Genomic DNA, 23,149 nt, shown 5'->3' on the forward strand with positions numbered 1-23,149 from the left:
AAGAAACTGATCACTTTGTTGGCATTGCTATAAAATGCAAGCATGGTGATCTATCTTGTGAAACAGATTAAAACAGGATTGCTACAGTAAAGACTTTGACTACTTTTTGTTATCCTAAAATTATCCTTTTTATGTAGGCAAATATAATCCAGTTAATTTATCTTCTCATCTCTTCATTATATTTTAGTCCTGTATTGGGATTTAAATGAAAAAAAAAAAAAGATCCAATCAATGTGATGGCTTAGTCACTGACTTGGCTACGAATCAGATTCTGGTTTTATTCGCCAAATATATTGACGCACTCAAATTTGATTCTGGCTCTCTTCTAGCTCTCAAAGTACAGACCAACATAAAACACTGTGCATTTGTTATAGACAAGATGCTATACAGAGTAAGTACACAACATTCAATAACTATAAAAATGAAATAAAGACCAGAGAAAGAAAATCTTGAGTATGTAACAGATGTACAAAAAGTGAGCGTGCAATGTAGTCCACATAACCATAGTGTGTATCGCATATAATAAGACCCCACCACAGCTCTGTCTGTGTCTTCATTGATTTCAGTGCCATTTGACGTGACCGTAGGGTCAACTCATGATGACATGTAACACAATCTGTCCACGGGCGAGTTAAAACTTCTCTACTTTACTTTACTTTGCTTGATCCATCCCCTGCAACACTGTACTCTAGCTCCTATAATCCTCCATGTGAGGTTTCTTCTCTGTGCTATAGAAAATGAATGAGAGACAACACAATCCTTGCTTTACTTGCCTGTAACAAATTGTGACATGACTTACCGCAATCATAAATTTAAACATAAAAAGACTTTTATACTGTATGTCCACCTTTGGATTAATTTAATTAGTTAGTTTTATTAGCTTTATAGCTGTTCAACAGAAAACTTTAGACAATAAATGTCATGTATGATTATCATTGCTTATGTGTTGAATGAAATAGTTAGATAGTTTTGTTAAGTATTTATTCATCTTCTATACCGCTTTATCCTGTACAGGGTCACAGGGGCCTGGAGCCTATCCCAGGAGACTTAGGGCACGAGGCGGGGTACATCCTGGACAGGGTGCCAATCCATCGCAGGGCGCACACACACGCGCGCACACTACAGGCAATTTGAGAATGCCATTTAGCCTACTCTGCAAGTCTTTGGACTGTGGGAGGAAATCGGAGTACCCGGACGAAACCCACCAAGAACAGGGAGAACACGCCCTGCAAACAGACCCCAGGTGGGAATCGAAGCCTCGAACCTGGAGTACTGTGCAAAAGTCAAAAGATTTAGGAGCCAGATTATCTTTAGTACAAATTTTGTACATTATTATGTACAAATTCATCATTCACTATTTCCAAACATTTTACAATTTTAAATAAATAAGCTACGTACTAGCTACGTAAAATTTACATAAAAGAAACTTCTATGATGAGTAATAAAATAAACAGTCAGTATGTTGAAAATGATCAGTAGTAGTATAAGTAGTGTTATATACAGTTTTGTGCAATTGTATGAAATAAATACAAACAAACAGCTGTTAGGTTTTACTGAGTGTGCTGGAGAATATGCCAAAGTTCTCCTTTCTATATTCAAGCAGCCCACTTTGTTATTATTAGTAGAAGTAGTATAATTAGTATTTATTTTATTTTACTTTTCCCACCTGGTTAAAACTGGTCTGTTATGTAATGTGTTGCTTTCTTTACAGGCATGTAGATATTCTATGATGTCATTTATTTATAGATTTTTACGTTTTGTTTGAAAATAGTCAATGGTTTTGTACATAATAATGCAGACATAATAAACATATATAAAACAAAATCTGTACTAAAGATAATTTGGTGTCTAAAACTTTTGCAATGTACTACGTATATACAGTATATAGAAAAAAATAAGGCCACTGAACTGCGAAAACCGTTACTGTAAAACTCTATAAAATTCGATAAGCCTAGAATTGTCTTATGCTAGATACTGTTAGTATGTGTAATATAAATATGTTCAGTCTGCCAAATCTTTTTTTTTTCTGATAGATCTCATTTGTTTTAAAGTAAAATTAAATAGACATTTCTTAGCTAATTCATTTAGGTTCATGAATACGTTTTTGTAATTTTAAAGAATTTTATTTGAACCCATTACCTAAAATTTTAAGTATTTAAAAAAAAAAAAGTTTGACTGGCATTGTGTTAAAAAAAAAAAAAAGCACCATGAAGGATGCACCCCTTTCTCCTTCCCCCAGGTTGTTCATAAACAAATTGTCAAACAGCACCAGTGTGTCTCTTACATGCTGCTGCTTTCCTCTTTCAGTAAAGGACATTCTGCTGAGTTTCACAGTGCCAGTTCAGCATTAAGCAGCGTGAAAATGTCACGGCCTAAACACATCCGAGTGCTAGTCCTCAATGACATGGAGAACCTGGAAAGAACCCTGTTCCGCTTAGAACAAGGTAAGTAATATATTTTTTTACTTTGTGTAAATGTTTGTACATTGACACTCCATCGCTGTCTCAGTAAGTAATTTCTTTCCTTTTTAGGCTTGATCCTTTACAGGGAATTTATAAATAGTTATCGTCATTGTTATGCAGCTCTGTAGATGGTGATCTAGAGATCATGTGTATCCTGTTTCTTTATGCATGAACAGAATTCATGGTGCATGGATGATGAAAGTAAAAAAAGATAACTAGTGCAGCATCTGTAACAGGACATGCTTTTACACGGACCCTAATATTCCACCACCAATCAGAATAAAAACACATGATGTAAACACCTCAGTCGGAACAGACTGACCGGATCCGTCCCGATCTAAATAGCTTAAGATGGGAATGTAAACCTTTTATATATCTGTTTGGTAGGTAAATATTAGCTGTGTAAATGCTTGGATCTAATTTGTTACTTTGTCTTGTTAGGTTAAATATATTCCTTTTGCACATTTCTATTTCTATTATATACAGATAATATAAGGTGACATGCAGAGTTTAAGGAGGGACATTTTTCTTTCATTCCGTGAACTTTGATTGATCTGTATCATGTTTCTGCACTTGAATAACCAAGACCGTGATTCATTTCTAGGGTTCGAGTTACAGTTTCGACTTGGGCCAACTCTTCAGGGGAAACAGGTCCACGTTCACGTCAACTACCCAGCTGAGGGGGGACGGTTTGATCGCCACAGTTTCCGCACCCTCGACTGGGTCAATCCCACTGGTAGAGAGGACGACTCTGATAAGTTCTGCTCTCTGGAGGTGCACGTGGCAGGCTCTTACCAGTATTACTTCGGCCACGGGTGAGGAATAATACCAGTATTCATTAACAAAGTTATAAATATTAGTAGTAGAGTAATTAATTTCAAAACGCATTACATTTTTCTGGTCATGGTTAGACCATGTTGGATTAGATCCATTAGTTCTATTACAACAATTAATAAAACATGTATGAAGATTTGTACAAAGACTTGTGGTAAATCAAAAATTAGGTTTGTGTTTACATAACAGGACAACACCATATCCTTAAAAAGTAAAGGATGTCTTTCATGAGAATCAGAAAAGTACCCTTTTTCAAACGTTATAAAATGATACCAATATACATTTGAACTTTATGTAGTCAGAATTTGTCCAAAGTTTTAAGGACGTTCCTTCTGACAATTTCACAGACCTCTACTCATTTAATCATTGATATTTATGCTTTGTGTGTGTGTGTGTGTGTGTGTGTGTGTGTGTGTGTGTGTGTGTTAAATATGAAGGAAATAATCTATTAGAGTGCTTTGTGTGTTATGTCCTTACAGGGGTGAGGAGAAGGTTGGTGGTGGATACGTGGTGGTGGATCCAGTGCTCCGCGTCGGTGCTGATAATCACATCTTACCTCTAGACTGCATCAGCATCCAGACATATCTGGCTAAATGTCTCGGCCCTCTAGATGAATGGCTCGATCGGCTCTCGGTGGCCAAAGAGTCGGGTAAGATAAAAGCAAAGACGCTCGTTAGTTATCATGCGCCTGCTCAGATATCTGGCTAACGTGACGTCCAGGCTAATGTGTGCTAACTAGTGTTGATGATTAGCCTACATGCAGACTTCAAAAGTAAAGTCTAAGAAGCTTTTGGAACCCTAATATTAAGCCTTACTACAATAAAGAGACAATAAAGTTCATAATTAAAATGATAACTGATCACTTTTTACTTTTTCTTCTAATACTCAAGTGCATTTAATATCAGAAAAAATACTTTTGATACTTAAGTGCAGTAAACAGCTGCTTTAAGAGTTTAGTCAAGTTATAGAACGATAACGTTAACTCTTCCAAAGTCATTTACTTGTACTTTTACTCAAGTATTACTTTCACGTTCTTTATACAAGACTGTCCAATACAATGTCTCTATAATTTTGTCTTTTTTATTTTGAGTTGTGCTATTTTACACTAAATGTAAAAGGTTTCTCTGTAAAGTGTAGTTTGCTGTCTGTAGCACTGGTATCTTAGTTTCAGCTTCACCTCTGCTTATCTCTTTGGTTTGTTTGAAACTAGACTTGAATCGATGATTGTCTCGGGTCAGTGGACTAACGTCGATCAGTAATCAGCACAGGTTATATCAACCTATTGACCCAAGAACGTTTAACATGCTCAAAATGAATATTTTCTTCTCTGAGTTTGCAGTTCTGTCCCTCCAGTGATTGCATCTTTTTTTTATTTTAAAGCCACAGATTTTATGATTCCTGAGAATTACTGTGCAAACGTCCTGCAGCTGTAGAGCAATGCCAGCAGTTTGTTTACAGGAGATTAGAAGTGTGTTGTAGAGAGCATTTGCTTGTACACAACAGTGATAAGTACAGGAGTTTGTGAAACTTTTATTGCAAAAATAATGAACTGTAAAATTAAAATAGTGTTTTTTTGTGTCTGTGGACTCCAATTATGACTTCATTGGAATAAACATAGCTCCACCTGCTGTTCCTGCATGTTAGCATGCAGTCTCTGATGGTCAGGGTTTTAGGATATAGTAAATACGAACCATACGTAACTGTTTAAGACCAAGGTTGTTTAACATACTCTGTATATGAGAATGGGTGATATTTTTGTCGCACTACAATGCAATTCTAAAATATTTTTGCCTGACAGACTGTGTTAAGGATGACTGGAGAATTATTTTTCTCCAAATATTGTGCATTGTGTTAGAATTTGGCACATGCCTTCATGGTACCTTTTAATAAAGTGTGTTTGTAAATTTAACATAAATGAATTATCGAAGATGAATTACTTTATGCTTTTTAATCTTTGCAGGTTATAACATGATCCACTTCACGCCGCTGCAGACACTGGGTGAATCACGCTCCTGCTACTCTCTGGCCGATCAGTTGGAACTGAACCCCGACTTCTCTCCTGCGGGCAAGAACTACGGCTGGAGTGATGTGGGCAACATGGTGAAGAAGATGAAGAATGAGTGGAACATGCTTTGCATTACTGATGTTGTTTACAACCATACAGGTGTGTGTGTGTGAGATTGTCTATCGGTGTGTGTATTTGCATCTTGCAAGCAGCATGCTCCACTCTTCTGTTTCTGTTTTCAAAAAAATCCATACACTATCCTTAATTTTATTCTTTTTTTCAGGATTATTTATGGTACTAAATGTAATTCCAATGTTTAAAAGTGAGGAACACTTTCATAGTAAATGAAATTAACAACAACAAAAAACAGTACAAATGTTTTATGAGTAATAAAGCAAATGTCCCCAATTCTAAGCAGTAACAAGTACTCCGCCTGACCAAAATCAAAAGTCGCCATTTCAGAATTGTTAAATTTACTTCCCTAAATCAAGCAGAGAAGAGGTTACAATGACCAAAACGAGAAGGATAGTCGTGGTCAGAAAATAAAACAATCATTATGAATGAATGAAATTAGAGATCATTAATCGTTTGATGAAATTGCAACATACGACATCGACAATAGAAATTATAGCTTAGTTTTATAGTGAAAGTGAGCACACACACACACACACACACACACACACACACACAGTGTGATAAGAACTTACAGGATTGGGGCTCAACAGCTGTATGGCCATCAGAAAACCACCTGTTGTTGAGACCAAACAGAAAAAAGGCTACAGTTTGCTGGGGAGCCCAAATATTGGACATTGGAGCAGTGGGAAAAGATCGTGTGGTCTGATGAGTTCAGACTGATTTTATTCCAGAGCGATACAGTAGGTGTGTTGGGGGAAGTAGGGAAGCGATGCGCACATCATGCGTTGTGACCACTGTACAAGCCTCTGGAGTCAGTGTTACCGGAGTGGGGTTGCTTGAGTTGGTCAGGGTCATCAGTGTTATGTGGTAATAAAGTGAAGTTGGCTGAGCTGATTGGCTGGCACATTGGCTGTAATCAAAGCCGAAGAGAATCTAACTAAATATTAAAGTATGTAATTTAGTATTTATTTATTTATTTATTTATTTATTTATTTATAGCCACACTGTGAATTAAAGTTTTTTTTTCCAGGTCACATAACCCAAACATGTTACAATGTATTTAATATCTTAAACCTTTTTTTATAGCATGTAAACAGTTTCCTGAATTATTCCTAATTGCTCTGTAAAGAGCGGAAAATAACTTTAATACATGAGGCTCTTACTTTCAAAACCACACCCTTAATTGCAGTCTAATGTGATTAAAAGGTCAAGCTGCCTAAACGTTACACTGCAGCATATCAGAGCAATGTGTGTGTATGCATGCATGTGTGTGTGCGCAAAAATACCAGGCTCCAAAAATACCTTGGCCTTTTCACCATGGGACGGTTACTGAAACACCCCCGTCTCTAAAATCTTGTGACGTTTGGCAGCTCTGCTGTCCAGTAGATCTCTAAATGAGCCCTCAGCCTAAGAGCTGGACTTTTAACGTCACTCACTAGTCGTTATGAAGTGTCCCAGAGATGTGTTCAGTCTCAATAATGAAGCGTTCATGTGTTTAAAGTTAAGCCCGCTCTTTGAGGAAAAGTGTGGATGTGGATTTATTATTATGGAGGACAGGAACACACTCATGCATACACACGCATGGACAATGTTTAGAGCACTTAAAGGTCATACTGTGTGGGAAACTTTATCTTCACCTCCTTATAAATGTCACATTGCCGAAGGAGGAGGAGAAAAGCCTGTGTGTGTGTGAAGTAACTGCTCCTACTCACCCTAACTATACACTTTATGTTTAATCGAAAGCACCTTTTTTCTTTTTTCTTCGTGTACAGGGTCAAAAATGAGTTTTGAAAAAGAAATAGAAATGAATCAATGCTGTTGCTATGCGAATGACAGTTTGATCGGGTTAACAAGAAGTTCTCTCTTTAAGCACAACAGCAGTAACGTGATGTCGTAGAATAAAAACCTTGACTGAGTTTGTAATGGGAGCGCTGTGAAGCATTCTAAGCAGGCAGCGGTAAAGGGGGGGAATAAAAGCAGGGCGCTGCAGGGTGTGAAAAAAGGCAAGAGCTTAAACTGAACAGAACTAATTTGCATGTGTGGTTTTAAAATGTAGTGAAGTTTGGGATATATATGACACATTTGAGATTTTCTCTTTTATTAAAAAAAATGTAAAAAAAAAAAAATATATATATATGCAGCTGCAGAAATAATATCGTTTAACCGTATTATGCAATAGGTTTGGAGAGAAATGATATGATTACACTTGAATAATATGTATTTGTACAGTACTGTGCAAAAGTCTTCGGCCCCCTGTGTTTTATATATGTTTTATACATGTTTATTTTATTACACTATTATTACGTCAGTACAGAAAACATTTCCGATTTTCAAACATTAATATTGCAGAAAAATAAATAAAAAATCTTACAGTAAAATATCGATTGGCCAGAACAGATGATTATCTAAATTTCTTATGAAACTGCACAAATTGTACTCGAGACTATATTTTAAGCGAACCGTCATCACACCAATTATTGACTTTATTTCATTAATTACTGTTTTTTTATAGTATATATATATATATCTTTGTTATTATTCTTTTTTGCATGAGGCTGAGACTTTTGCACACCACTGTACATTTAGAGTAATAGAGTGAGGCTGAGCAGCTGAGGGTTAAAGGTCTTAGTTCAGGCCTTAACAGTTGTCTGTGGCAGTTCTGAAATTTGAACTTATAACCTTTATCTTCTCACCAACACAAACCCCACTTTCCAATTCTATTATCATAAAACCCAATCATTATTTGATTAGCTGTAAATAATGTTTTTTTTTTTTATTAAGTGAATATTAAAAATAGTAAAAGTCTCTAGCGTCATATACCACTAGACTGGTTAAATTGGCTTTCCGTTGGCTGTTGAAGTGGAAGTTTCCATTATTTCTTAAGGGGAAAATTTGTTTGGATATACGAGTGCTTTGGATTACAAGTACTCTTCCGGAACAAATTATGCTCACAATCCAAGCTTTAACAGTACTATGTTGTACTTTGTGTGTATGTTGTGTGCATTTACAATATTTTATTGGATACACTTTATGCTTTCATGACAATTTCTAACAGACCAGTGATTAACTTCCCATGATCCTCTGTGCTTGGTTTGCCTTGTCTAGCTGCGAGCAGTGTGTGGATCCAGAAACACCCGGAGTGTGGCTATAACCTGGTGAATTCGCCCCACCTGAGGCCTGCGTGGGTGCTGGACAGAGCGCTGTGGCACGTCACCTGTGATATCGCTGATGGGAAATACACTGAGCGTGGAATCCTGACCGCCATACAGAGCGAACAAGATCTCAATGTGAGAGAGAGAGAGAGAGAGAGAGAGAGAGAGAGAGTGTGTGTGTGTGTGTGTGTGTGTGTGAGTTGTTCTAATATATACAGAGGCACTGAGTTTGGTTGTTAAACTCTTTCTTTCAGGCCATCCGTGGGATCTTATGGCAGCATGTGTTTCCTAAGATTAAGCTGTGGGAGTTCTTCCAGGTCAAAGTTGAGCCAATAGTGGAGCGGTTCAGGACGTTACTTCAAACAGGTGAGGATTTTTTTTTTCTCCATTAAAAGAAGAGGAAGAGAAATAATTTACCAGTAATTGCATATCAAATAAACTAATAATATTAATATTTATCTATATAAATGATGTAAAATATAAATAATTGATATACATGATATACATTTTTATAGATGTCTTGTTTTTTTTTTCTTAAATAAATATTTTTTCGATAATTACAAACTGACTGGAAAAAATTATGAAAAAACATCTTTCTATTTTTATCATTTTTAATAAATAAAACTGCTATTGCTACTAAAATAAAACTCTAAAAATAGTTAATAATAAATACATTTATTGATTATAACCTTTTTAAAAACACAATAATACTATATTCCGGGCAGTGTGTAAGAACAACCATGTGACATGATTGTGGGAAAAAAATCACGATATAGTATTTCTAATTATCATATTGCTCACTCTAAGTCTGCAGTCAGCTCCATAACGTTTGGCAACCTTCCTAATACTAAGCAAAAAATGCTTTTTATAGAATACACAATTATTTACAGGTAAATGAATAATTTGTCTTTGTCTTAAAAGTATTATTGGTTTAAATTATAGAAAATAATTTATCTTATAAATATATGGAGAAAAATTGACAGCTTTTAATATGCCAGTTTTATTTTTTTTACTGAGTTTATCCCTTTCAAACTGTGTGTGTGTCTGTGTGTCTGTGTGTAGGGGCCAAACCTGACAGAAGCAAAATTGACGAGAAGCAGCAGTTTAAGATCATCCAGGATCCTCAGTACAGGCGCTTCCATAGTTCAGTGGACTTAAATTTAGCCCTGGTGCTGTTTGTGCCCAACGGGTCAGTGTGCTATAAAGTGTGCTGGTTGTGCACTCATTTTTTTTTCTGTGTAGGATGTGTAATTACAGAATTTAGGGACAAGGATTTTTTTTCTGATTTGTTGTATAATGTAATATAATATAATAGCTGGATCTACAGTATACCTTTTTTCTTCTAGAACACGTATGAGTGCATGTTTTTGGTACTTGACTTGTCCCTGAGGTGACTTGTAATGTGCTGTCATAGGAACAGTCCAGGAGCCATAGAAGACTGTTGTAACTGGTTCAGGAAGAGGTTGGAGGAGCTGAACCTAGAACAGTATAAAGAAACCAACTATCATCAGGAGCAGGTCAGAGCTACTACTAATACACCAGTGGCATTTGTGTTCATGTATGATATTAATATTGAAAAAAAAAAAAACAGAAATGAATGAAAACCATAACATTTAAAATATTTAGTGTGCCTTTTTTTTTCATTTAACTCTAATTTAATTCAAAAATCATATACAATGTCTTGGAAATCGAGCGAGTGAAAAGGCGTGCAAAAAGTGAAATAATGCACTTCGTCTGAAAGTACCGTAACGTGTATTCCTACCTATAATAGCCATGAAAATGATGGCAGTTTTGCTTGCAGCACAGTTTGCAACAGCGTTGTTCTATTGCTCATAGAGGGTTTAATGGTTGTTCAGGGATCTCTCTGAAATGAGTTTTTGCAGGATGGAATATTTGATGAGCTGAGTGTGGTTTGTGGTGGATATTTAAAGAGAATATTTTAGTTCAGATTGAAGTTTATTAGCAACATTAGTTCTTTATTAGCAAGATTAGTCATGTAACACTAGTGCAAGGTTAAATATTAAACATGCATCGGGCAGTGGACTGTTTTTGAGCTATTGTTAATGTAATTAAAGAAGCCTTTTTTACAATATACCCACTGTACACACACTACCAGCAAATTTACAAGCAATTTTGTGAGGTGTGACATGATGCAGTAAAAAAAAATATTCCCTGCGATGGATCGGCACCCTGTCCAGGGTGTACCCCGCCTCATGCCCAAGGTCCCCTGGTATAGACTCCAGGCTTCCTTTGACCATGTATGGAAAATGAATTTCCACCAATTCAGTGATGTGATTTTGCTCGTTCTGTGTTATGCTGTATTTTTCCCTTCAGGCTGCCAACTGTTGCATCGGTACAATACTTTATGAGCGGCTGGCAGACAACGGCCCTAAAAACGGCGCCATCACCAGAAAACATCCACTGGTTACGAGGTAATATCATCAAACCGCCATAAAACAATTTTAACAAAGCACCTCAGATACCAAGACACTGTTCTTCATGGACCACTTTCGATTTTAGCTTCTAGCAGAAAAAAAACAATCTAACATGGCAGTCGATGAGGTCATGAGTTGCCCCCTTTCCAGTTTAGTGCCACTAACAGATATGAGAAGTGAGGAATGATTTATAGATCTTTAGTTGTATGTTATCCTAACTTCCACTAGAGTCACTTAACTGAAAGGTGGTACTTTTAATAATTTAATATCTGCCTTTTGTTCTGTAATGCATTTTGTCAAGAAACAAGAAAATCAAGATCCCACATGCTATGTATAAATAGAGTGGAATTTAATTTAAAGCGAAATGGGATAAAACTTGGTGTTAAATAAAAATATTTTAAATGGGGTTGAGATTTAACTAATTCACCACATTGTTGTATCCAATTTTTCCAAGTCGGCTAAGAATGATGGAGTTGTCTGTCTGTAGCATATGTGCGTAAAGTTACTCTATTCACTCACTCCTTACTCATTGTCTCATACCGTACAGGGTCATGGGGCCCTAGCGCCCGCCCCAAGAGACTTCGCAGTTCATCGCAGACGCTATACCACTCATAATTACATTTTAGCTTGTCTAAATAACATGACAGTCCTAAAACTTGTCAAACGATGAAAGCTAACTTCCTCCTGTCAACAGGAAGGATCTGGCACTTTAGTAGAGACAGGCAGTGCACGTGAGGCAGCCGGACTGTGCCAGATCCTACGGTCAAAGTAGATTTATAGACAGCTCCTATATCTTTTTTTTTTTTTTTTCAATTTATAAAATACAATATTTGTATCCGTGCAGGTATTTCACGTTCCCATTTAAGGAGACGTCTCTGGAAGAGGACCTTCTGCTCATGGACCAGCCGGACAAAGCGTGTCACTTCCTGGCCCACAATGGCTGGGTGATGGGTGATGATCCACTGAGGAACTTTGCAGAACCAGGTCAGAACTGAATTAAGCTGCCAAGCAGATCTGAACCAGACTGACATTAAAGCCATTCAGTGGATTCTTTAACTTTCTGATCACTTTTAAAGCCCTTAGATTATTTTTATTGTTGAAAGAAAATACTGCGTTGTCCCTTTAGCTTGAGATATTTCTGAATTTTGTTTTTCTTCTGTGGTTTAATGGTCATATCAGTTTTCTTGAGGTCAGTTATGTCATATTTATAAATCAGATCTTTTGTATCACAAAAGTATCATATTTACATCAGCTATGCATTTAACTCCATTTAACTACATCAGCACAAACTGATGAACAAATAATTCACTCATTCATTTAAATCTACAGTGAGCTTTGTTGCCCTGTCATGGTGATTACATCCCTTTGAGTAGACTAAACGCTGCACTTCTGCTTTATTTTAGGCTCTAACGTGTACATCAGACGAGAACTGATCTGCTGGGGAGACAGCGTGAAGCTTCGATATGGCAATAAGCCTGAGGACTGTCCGTATCTGTGGGCACACATGCAGAAATACACAGAAATCACCGCTACATACTTTACCGGAGTCCGTCTTGACAACTGCCACTCCACACCACTGCATGTAGCTGAGGTACACACACACACACACACACACACACACTGAAGACTTTTAGCATGTTAAATAACAGGTGGATCAGAAACTCTGTTGGTGTTCTAAAAACATTATTATCATCATTTTGTTTCTGGGATTGTGAATTGTTCTGAACTATAAAACTCATCCATCTACATTCTGACTGTGTTTTTATGTAATATTTATATACTGCTACTACTTGCATACTGCACTTCTGCTTTATTGTAGTGTAGTTATTATCTTACTCATGCCCCTGCAGTTTATCACTGTAGCCTTTGCCACAGTCCTGATTTAAATCTTCTATCATTTTTTTTGAAGTTGCATTCAGATTACTTCAAATCAGAATCAGTAGAATTTGAATACATCTTTCCTCATGCTTACTACACAGGTTTTAGTATAATGGTGCTATAAAGCATGCATAGTGTCACACAGTGTCTAGTGGAATGAAATGTATAGTAAAAAAAAAAGTGTAATGGGATTTTGTAGACAGCTTGTGTGATATTCTTTCTATCTATCTATCTATCTATCTATCTATCTATCTATCTATCTATCTATCTATCTATCTATCTATCCTTCCTACCTTTCTTTCTACGTACCTTTTTCTCTACCTGCATTCCTTCCTACCTACCTACCCATAAAAGACACCCTACCCCTATCTCCCTCCCTCCCTTCCTCCCTCTTAATTTAAAGGGTAATTTTTAAAGTCTGTTGATTTTGCAGAAAGCGTGGTTGTGTGTAAAGAGGTGTTGTGGACAGTGACGGAGTGTTCTCACTCTGCAGGCCATGCTGTGCGCAGCCCGGGCGGTCAGGCCTGATCTGTATGTCATAGCCGAACTCTTTACAGGCAGCGAGCTGCTTGACAATGTGTTTGTAAACCGACTGGGAATAACCAGTCTAATCCGAGGTACTGCAGGGATGGCGTGGATGTGTGTGTGAGTTGCATGTGGCATTGTCCTAACAGAGTTTTGTTTTCTCTTTTGTCTCTCCTTCTCTGCCTATTTTACTTAAACTTTTTTTTTCTTTTTTTTTTTTGATCTTCCTCTAAAAACACTGCCACCATTCCACCTTACTGTCATGCACAACTCATGACTTGCTCCTCCTCCCTTCATTTCGATTTTTCTCGCTCTTTTTGCCACACTCTGTCTCTTCCTCTTTTTCTAGCCCTTCCTCTTCTTTCTCTCTGTGCCTTTTACCCTTTTTCTTCTCTACCTTCCTTACTACTTCTTCTACCATTCTTTCTTCTCCTCTTCTGCTGCCTGTCATTCTCTCTCTCTCTCTCTCTCTCTCTCTCTCTCTGCTGCTCTAACACATGACCGTGTGATGTTGTAGTTCATGTTGACTACAGCACGCGCCATCAGACCTGACCTGTACGTGGTGGCTGAGCTCTTCACGGGAAGCGAGGAGCTCGACAATGTGTTTGTCACTAGACTAGGCATCTCTTCCCTAATCAGAGGTATAACTTTTAACTTTAATCATATCCAGTTTACTTGATTAATACTATAAGAAAATATTAGTTATTTATACTTGGCAGGTAACAAAGTACAATAATTTTAAGTTGTATTTAAAAGAAAATTCCAACTATTTCCTTGAACGATGGACTCCTGAGGCATGTAATGTCACATTACTTTCCAGCACACTCTGACACCCAGTAACAACCACTTCTTATAATGACTTATGAGGGTGTGAAGGGGTATCGAGCCATGTTTATGAAACAACTGACATGAGGCAAATACAAAGACAATTCCAGACTGTAAAGCAGGTTTCACAACAACTTTTTAATTTTACTTTTGTGTTACACCTGTTTTGAGACAGCACCTTAAACTATTAACATTGCTGTAATAAATTATAGTGAGTTATATTAGGTTGCTTATGAGTCCAGAAGAAATGGCTAGATCATAGCTAATCCAGCGAAGGACTCTTTTCTTGGGCTTCTGAATGGCACAGCAGAAAATGTTTGCACAATCATTCAGAGAAAGGGAGTGTAGGCCCTTGGTGATGCCAGCATAGCCTGAAGTAGCACCCTGCGTCTGCACCCTCACATCAAGCACATACAAGCCAGTCATGGGCATCTATGGCATTACATTTATAGCATTTGGCAGATGCTCTTATCCTGAGAGACATTTTTTATCTCATTATAAATCGGAGCACCTGAGGGTTAAGGGCCTTGCTCAAGGGCCAAACAGTGGCAATGTGAGCTCCTTTTCCACCAAAATGAACTTGGTGCTAGTGCTGATTCAGAGTCAGTTCGATAGCGAAGCTCCTAAAAAGGTTGCTTGTCACATCATTACGACACTTTATACGTCCGAATATATCTCTACTTATCTAGCAACGCCAGCTATAGCAGCAAGCACAACAACAATCGGGAGCTTCAACATTGCTTTGCGAGCAATCCTCCTGGCATTATCATTACTAAAAGGAATTTGAGATGCCTACTGCATGTGGAGTCTATTTTTTAAAGATGGCGATCACAAACGTTTAGTTGGTTGTGATAATCCCGCTCCCAGCCCCCGACATTCTTTGTTCTATCCCTGCAGTGTGTTGGTGTCGCCATGGGAACTGGTTTTTATGAGGCCCAGTGCTGTCTAAAAACAAACACTTGTTCAAAATTGGGCACCGGCTATGAACTAATCTCAGAAGTGTGTTGGTGGAAAAGGGGCATTGGTGATGGTGGTGGTGGGGTTTGAGCCAGGGACCTTCTAATTAGTAGTCCAATGTCTTAAACATTGAGCCCATCATTCAGGCATCGTTCCTCATCCAGGCAGATGGGTCGCCCCTGGGTGAGCAGCAGCTTGAAAAGATGTTGTTAAATATCGTCACATGTCTCAATGCAAACACATGCTAGCCTTTGCCCTGTCTGGTTGGTAGGTGTTGCCTTGATGGGGGCGTGTCCTAATGAAGGGTAGGATTTGGAAATGACAAAATGTGGGAGAAAGGTCAAAAACAACTCCAAAAAAAAATCCTTTTCAAGAATGTTTGTGCAGTATTTGAACATTACACCAACTAAAGTTAGTGCTGTAAACACAGAACAGCCTTAAGGGGAATGAGAAAAATGGGAGGAGTATTTCTGTCTATAACATTAATACAGCTAACAGGAAATGAATGCTAAATGAATGAGAATGTTAGCATGCTGTTGTGTGTGTAAGTTTACTTGGCTTACTTCTTTAACGCTCCTGTTAACAAAGCATGTTGACATAACATTTTTCATTTGTGCTACCTATTTGTAAAGTCATTTTAAATTAATAAAAAAAAAATGGTACATTATGTTCAAAGCTCCAGGTATTAGACCTAGACCAGTATTTTCTCCGATGATGGTACTGCAGGTGGCCTACTTGTGGTCATTTACAATAAACCAAAAACGTTTTTCATTATTAATCTTGTAAATAAATTTAAAATTAGCTTAAAACATTAAATTTACCTTAAAAGGTAAAATATCTAATAAAACAAAAACCATGGTGTTTAAATTGTGTTATTTTTTTACTCATCTTATTTTTATGTGTTGATCAGATTAAAGGCCACAGAAGATTTTTAGATTTCAAAATGTGCCATGGCATTTTTATTCTTGGCAATAGCTGACCTAGAATAAACATGATCTAAAAATAGATGATTAGATGAAGATGATTTTCTTCAGGTTATATGTTAAATTTAGCTTGAATTTTAAAAGTCTGATAAAGCTTTTCATACTAGCCTTTATTGTGACTTGTATGTCTGACCTCTGTAATGTTACAACTCTGCTTGTGCGTATGTGACAGAGGCAATGAGTGCCGGAGACAGTCACGAGGAGGGTAGATTGGTGTACCGTTATGGCGGAGAGCCTGTAGGAGCCTTCTTGCAGCCGTGCCTCCGTCCTTTGGTGCCCAGCATCGCCCACGCCATGTTCCTGGACATCACACATGACAACGAATGCCCCATCCAGGTAACCCAGCATAGACTTATGCAGAAGTAGGAAGTGCATTATTTCATTTCCTAATCAAATCTCATACTTTTTGAAAAAAAAAAAAACTGGGTAGAGCATCTTCAAAAACATGGTCACGCATACTATAATAGGAAACCAATAAACAGGGGAACGTGTTGCGTGCTCAGTTAAGGTGTTTATATGCAATAAGGCATGGACCAATGAACTAGCTAGGTAATTATGGCCCTATACATTTAGATTGTTTGGTTTACAATGTCTGTATAGTATAGGCACAGTAGTATGGTTTGTATTGGCATGTCTGTGTCTCCATCAGTTTATTCAACTGTCCTGGCTGACATCTCAAAGTCAAAGTGGCTTTTAATGTCATTCCAAACATTTACAGTAGGTGTATAGTACATAGTAAACCTGATGTGATTGATCTCTAGAATGAGTAGTCTCTACTGTAGATATTTGTAGTAGAGAAAAGATTCACTTTTAAACTGAGCTAAATCAAATGTTACAGCAAGGTGTAATGTCTATAAGCCTTATGTTAAATTATACAGTATTAAATTATAGAAATGGGAACAGATGTTTGACTGTGACCGACTACCTACCAAAGTTTCTAGATACAATTTAAAAATTGGTTGTTTATACAGCAGCCTCATTTCCCCTTTCATCAGTTTCAAAAATAATTCTCGGAAACTGCTCAGATCTGAAAATGACTGCAAACAAAGTCCTTTAGGAGGCCTGGAGTACTAATCCTCAAGACTACATTAAAAGAAGAAAAATACAAGAAAGTCTTAGCCTTATATAAGTCAGTATCAAGATGTACTAGACTTGTTGGTGGTGGAAACATCCCTGTTCTATTTAACTGAATAAACTGATTAACTAAAAATGTTTGTGTGTGTGTGTTTCAGATCCGCTCTGCGTTCGATTCGTTGCCTAGCTCCGCTGTTGTCTCTATGGCCTGCTGTGCCACAGGTAGCACTCGAGGCTATGACGAGCTTGTACCCCATCAGGTACTCCTCACTCTCCGCACTGCAGAATACTAATAGCAGACTCATTTCACTTTCAGCATTTAAACTGTTTTAATAAAAAATGGTTACCCAACATATTTCACAGGTGCCTGCACAAGGACAAAGTGAACAAAAACATTCTAATATTAAATATTAGTACATTTCCATTCCTTCTTTTTTGGCCAAGTTTTTTTCAAATCTAATCTGTTAAGCTGCTAAAAAGCATTCTGTTTAGCAAGTTCCTGTGTGTATGGTATGGTGTAACAGATCTCAGTGGTGTCAGAGGAGCGCTTTTATCAGAAGTGGAACCCGCAGGCCAAGCAGCCCATCCCCGGGCAAGTCAGTTTACAGACAGGCATCATCGCCGGCAAACTGGCTCTGAACCGCCTGCACCAAGAGCTTGCGGCTAACGGCTTCAACCAGGTGAGTATTATGCGTGTGTGTACATGGGTTAAGAGCATCTATTTGCTTTTTTTTTATACATGTAAGTGTGTGTAATGCATTTCCATGTTTTTAAGGTTTGCTCCTCTGCATCTTGTGTGTGCATGTATCCCATCCTGCTCTTCATATTGTCCCAGCTGTTAATAATCTTGTGTGGTACTACATGTTTACGATGATCTACATGTACAGTATAATGTGTGTCATTATAATTGCTTCCTTTAGGTGTTTGTGGATCAGGTAGATGAAGACATTGTTGCTGTGACTCGTCACTCTCCAAGTTCTCACCAATCTGTCGTGGCTGTGTGTCGCACTGCCTTCCGTAACCCCAAACACCACCGATACTCAAATGAGGTTCCACCCATGTTCATCCCAGGTGAGCCAAATGAAACTGTGAATCGTTTAAATGTAGTCATTTTAATAAATAAGTGAATACAAAGGGCATTCAAATCAACCTAGAAAGAAATTTCTAATAAATGCCATAAAGCTGATTGACATTTACAGAAGACTTCGAGCTATTGGCTGTGATTAAACATTTGAATGGTGCAAACATTTTAAAGAATGCTGCATGTCCATGATTGACGATTCCGGCCGAGGTGGCTCAAAGCTCACTTTAGTCTTTCCTATGAACATTTAGCAAGTGGAACACCCGATCCTGTGGAAACTGCATATAATCATTTACAAACACCACTTGCACATTACCAGAACTCAGCTGGGAGTTAATGTCACATTCCCTGTACTATCTTGACCTCGTTACAAGCCATTTCCACAATTTTGGGCCATTAAAGGAGTTCGTGGGAGGCCAGAGTTTCATATGCAAAGCTGGCAGGCTGATTTTAGTGCAGGCATACTGAGGACCCATTCTATTTGGTGGTATCCAAGCACTAGTGAAACACTGGGATAAGTGCATGAGTGTAGCAGTTGATTATATGAAACAATAAAAGGAGTGCTCACTTTCATATCAGCGTTAACATGCACAGTTAAAAGTCCCGGTTTGACTTGAACAGCCCTCGTAGTCATATGATGTGAAATAAAATGCCTTGTTTTTTTTGCTTATTTCTCTCTCTCTCACAGGTAAGATAGAGGAGGTGGTGTTAGAGGCCCGTACAGAGGAGATTCCTGCCGGTTCCTACAAAAAAGATGAGAAGAGCATTAATGGACTGCCTGAGTTTACAGTGGAGATTAAAGAGCACATCCAGGTTAGTGCCAAATGATGATATATATATAACACAAAATAAAACAAAAGGAGTGTTAAGGAGAGTTTCTCTCTTAACTTTGATTTGTTATTCAGGTGAAAATCATTATAAATTTTTAACATGAATGTATGGATTTGGTTTGCTCTGAATAATAATCAAATAATAATCCATTTTATTTAAAGTTGATGTTTGCGGAGAAGTTTCGTAGACCAGAGAGAAGAGCATTACAGTAATCAAATCGTGAAGTGACCAGCGCATGAATTAAAATTGCTGTACTGCTCTTAGTTAGAGAAGGACGAAGGCAGCTAATATTACGCAAATGAAAATATGCAGCGCGTGTATTGTTATTAACTCCTGACTTGTTGAGATGGATAAATTTCAGAATTTTTAGAATGCCCTGTAGTTCATCTGTGCAGTAATCACTTAGTTGGACTGTTTATCAGACTTGGTCAGTGTTGAGCTTTTGCTCAGTTGTTATTTTTTTATTGTTGTTTGTTTCTCAGGTGGAGGACAGCGGTGTGGTGAAGCAGGCTGAAGTGACATCCCGAGGCCGCAGCGAGTTTGTGCAGGAGATTGAGTTCAAGCGTCTCACACCAGGCAGCGTCATCGCTTTCAGGTTCGCTTTCAGGTTTATTAGCTGTATATGGCTTGTCTTACACACACACACACACACACACACACACACACACACACACACACACACACACACACAGACAGTAAACACATAGTGCGTTTGTAGTACCCCTTTTTTTAATCCTATGTATATTTGTGCAAAAGAATAATAAAAATCATCTGATTGTTGCGGATCAACATGCCATTATTTATTTAAATCCACCTTTAGCAGCAATAACCTCAAGGAATCGTTTCCTGTATGACTTTATGAGACTCTCATATCATTGTAGAAGATGTCCACTCCTGGGAAGATTGCCAACTTTCCTGAATGCTTACCACTTGTGAATAATCTTCCTGACTGTAAAACTTAGAACTTGAAATGATTTTATAACACTTTCCAGATTGATGTGCGGCAACAATTGCTTCTGTAAGACTCTTGATTTTGTCTTTCACTCTTGGTGTTGTGTAACGCTCCAGACCAGGAAACTGTCAAAACTTACACAACTTACACTGTACACTCTTAAATCCTGTGGAAGCAGTAAGGGGTTGCATTTTTTTTGCAATCACTTTTTTTTTTTGCCTTCATATTCTTAAATAAATGGTGGCACAATCAGTGTCTTTAAAAAGTAATTAGTTATATTACAGCGTTACTTTCTGATAAAAGTAACTATTTGGAGTACTTTTCCATTGCACAAAATTAAAACTCTGTTGTGATTCCTCATGCATGTTGTTTTAGTCAAGACCTTTATAATTATTCTACCATCATCACTTAGCGAAGTTTGTCCCATAATCTGTTAACTACTAATACTGGCCATACTGTAAGTGCGGTTCATCATGATTCACTGCGAGTTTTGGTGCTGTGATTAGGTTTCCATCATTCCGCGCGTCGGTCCTCACATAGTCGAACCGCATAGGTGAGATACAGGTATACACACACACACACACACACACCAACAGACTGGGTATAACTGGTTTACGGATTACATACATTGTCTGAATAACGGATTACACTTTTGAAAAAATAACTAAATAACTGAGTACCTAAATGGCGGACGCGTTACAGTACTTGGATTACTTTTTTGATGTAACGAGTAATCTAACGCGTTAGGTACTTTGTAACGTGTTACACCCAACACTGGGAACAATTTAGTTTTTATTATGATGTTTTTACACAAAAATAACTTTTTCAACATGACCGTATATATTAATATCCAGTATAACAGAATTTTTACTGCACTAAGTATAAACTACTACTTACAGGTTATTATTATATCTCTGCAGGGTGAGTTTGGATCCAAAGGCGCAGGAGCTTGTGGGGTTTTTGAGGGCTCACCTCGTCCAGTTTAACCCTGAATACAAAGCAGGAAGTGTGCTGGATGAGAATGCTCCCGCCATACTGAAGACCCCACTGAGCCAGTAAGTGATAAATACACACAGCTCTGTAATACGCAGGCTGGCGATCCGCTTCACTTTTAAAGCCACATGAATAAACCTGTGTGTGTGGGGGGGGGGGGGGGATATACAGTATATATTAGTCTGAGGAGGAATAAAAAAGAGAGGGGTTAAAAAAGACACTTCTAAGAATGACACAATGGAAAAGACAGTCAGAGACAGTGAATATTTAGTTGCATGTTTCCCTCTTTGAAGGATCATGGACAAGTTGACTCTGGCTGATCTGAATGTGCTGCTGTTCCGCTGTGATGAGGAGGAGAAGGAGGACGGAGGCGGCTGTTATAACATTCCTGGATGGACCACCCTTAAGTACGGTGGCCTGCAAGGTACACCCGAAATGTGATACTAAAATGTGTAAATAGATCCTTAAACCTATAAAGGGCACTGGGTAGTACTGTTAATTATGGTTTTATGATCAATTAGGTTGTCCTAGAGCGGGCTTCTTGTTGTTTTGTAACTGCACTGTTATATCATGTCAGATGCTGTCTCTGAGGTATGTGTATTTCACACACAGGCCTGATTTCCGTGATGGCTGACATCAGACCTAAGAATGACCTGGGCCACCCGTTCTGTAATAACCTGAGGCAGGGAGACTGGATGATCGATTATGTCAGTAACCGTCTGGTGGCTCAAAAAGGAGCGCTTAGAGAGGTGAGAATCCTGAGTCCCGAGTCTGAGTGAGTGCTGGATTTATAAAATAGTGTAAACGAGTTGTGATGGGAAAACATACCTCAGTTCAAAAGGCATGAGGTTGTATGACAATGTAACTCAAGCAAACCTTGCAAAACTTGTTTAAACTTGATGGAATAAGTATTTTTTCCTGGCTTTCTGCAGGTGGGTCAGTGGTTTGAGGCAATGTTTGGCTACCTGAAACACATCCCTCGCTACCTCATCCCCTGCTACTTCGATGCCATCCTGGTCGGCGCGTACACCAAAGCCCTAGACACTACCTTCAAACAGATGTCACCGTCAGTCTCTTATTCTCTCAACTAACCAGCTTTATATTAACAATGATGCATCATGGTTTGATGGAAATTGACATTATAGTCAGAAGGAATAAGGTGCAATGTATTTACACGCTGCTCATCTCGCACAATCCTAGTAACTGTTTATGGCAGCGCGGCATGGTGGCTTAGTGGTTAGCACTGTCGCCTTGCACCTCCAGGGTGCAGGGTTAATTCCCGCCTCGGTTTGTGTGCATGGAGTTTGCATGTTCCCCCATGCTTCGTGGGTTTCCTCCAGGTACTCCAGTTTACTCCCACAGTCCAAAGACATGCAGATTAGGCCGATTGGAAATTCCCTGTAGTTTGTGTGCCCTGTGATGGATTGGCACTCTGTCCAGGGTGTACCCCGCCTCATGCCCTAAGTGTCCTGGGATAGGCTCCGACCCCACAGCCCTGTATACAGGATAAAGCTTTATAGATGAAGAGTGAGTGTTTATGGACATTTTAAAAGCAGGTAGCTAACTTTCTAATTTCCTATCATACTTGTTCACTCCTTTGGAAAATCAGCTCCTTGGATTTACTATTTTTATTTATTTTTCATATAGAACGTGTTTTCCATAAGCAACACTGACTCTTCATACGTTACTAAGTAACTAATTACATTACAAAATTACTGTCTTTAAAAAGTAATTAGTTATATTACAGTGTTACTTTCTGATAAAAGTAACTAGTTCGAGTACTTTTCCATTACAGAAAATAAAAACTCCGTTGTGATTCCTTATGCATGATGTTTTAGTCAAGACCTTTATAATTATTCTGCCATCATTACTCAGCCAAGTTTGTCTCATAATCTGTTAACTACTAATACCCCTATCTCACCTACGCAGTTTCGCACGGTGGCCGTAAGTACGGTTCATTATGATTCACCGCGGGATTTGCCGCTGTGATTAGGTTTCCATCTTTCCGCGCGTTTGTCTTCGCATAG

General features: G+C 38.2%; 1 protein-coding gene across 3 annotated transcripts in view; it reads left to right on the top strand.

Annotated features, from left to right (window-relative positions):
• Positions 1-23,149, top strand: part of agla (amylo-alpha-1, 6-glucosidase, 4-alpha-glucanotransferase a) — a 29,396-nt gene that overhangs the window by 673 nt on the left and 5,574 nt on the right. The window contains exons 2-24 of one of the 3 annotated variants that reach the window (XM_053507337.1): positions 1,015-1,243; positions 2,308-2,444; positions 3,067-3,277; positions 3,776-3,945; positions 5,257-5,460; positions 8,542-8,723; positions 8,843-8,954; positions 9,651-9,777; positions 10,003-10,105; positions 10,923-11,020; positions 11,868-12,007; positions 12,427-12,614; positions 13,395-13,518; positions 16,364-16,527; positions 17,424-17,525; positions 17,790-17,945; positions 18,186-18,336; positions 19,035-19,159; positions 19,660-19,772; positions 21,050-21,184; positions 21,416-21,546; positions 21,735-21,871; positions 22,055-22,188. In XM_053507337.1, the coding sequence (XP_053363312.1) occupies positions 1,137-1,243; positions 2,308-2,444; positions 3,067-3,277; positions 3,776-3,945; positions 5,257-5,460; positions 8,542-8,723; positions 8,843-8,954; positions 9,651-9,777; positions 10,003-10,105; positions 10,923-11,020; positions 11,868-12,007; positions 12,427-12,614; positions 13,395-13,518; positions 16,364-16,527; positions 17,424-17,525; positions 17,790-17,945; positions 18,186-18,336; positions 19,035-19,159; positions 19,660-19,772; positions 21,050-21,184; positions 21,416-21,546; positions 21,735-21,871; positions 22,055-22,188 (3,251 nt within the window). In that variant the 5' untranslated portion in view covers positions 1,015-1,136. Of the gene's footprint in view, positions 1-1,014; positions 1,244-2,307; positions 2,445-3,066; positions 3,278-3,775; positions 3,946-5,256; positions 5,461-8,541; positions 8,724-8,842; positions 8,955-9,650; positions 9,778-10,002; positions 10,106-10,922; positions 11,021-11,867; positions 12,008-12,426; positions 12,615-13,394; positions 13,519-13,943; positions 14,068-16,363; positions 16,528-17,423; positions 17,526-17,789; positions 17,946-18,185; positions 18,337-19,034; positions 19,160-19,659; positions 19,773-21,049; positions 21,185-21,415; positions 21,547-21,734; positions 21,872-22,054; positions 22,189-23,149 lie in introns of all 3 variants that reach the window. The other 2 variants (XM_053507336.1, XM_053507338.1) reach the window with 2 other exon arrangements.

Source organism: Clarias gariepinus, chromosome 11, assembly GCF_024256425.1.
Source record: "Clarias gariepinus isolate MV-2021 ecotype Netherlands chromosome 11, CGAR_prim_01v2, whole genome shotgun sequence".
NCBI classification, from domain to species: Eukaryota; Metazoa; Chordata; class Actinopteri; order Siluriformes; family Clariidae; genus Clarias; species Clarias gariepinus.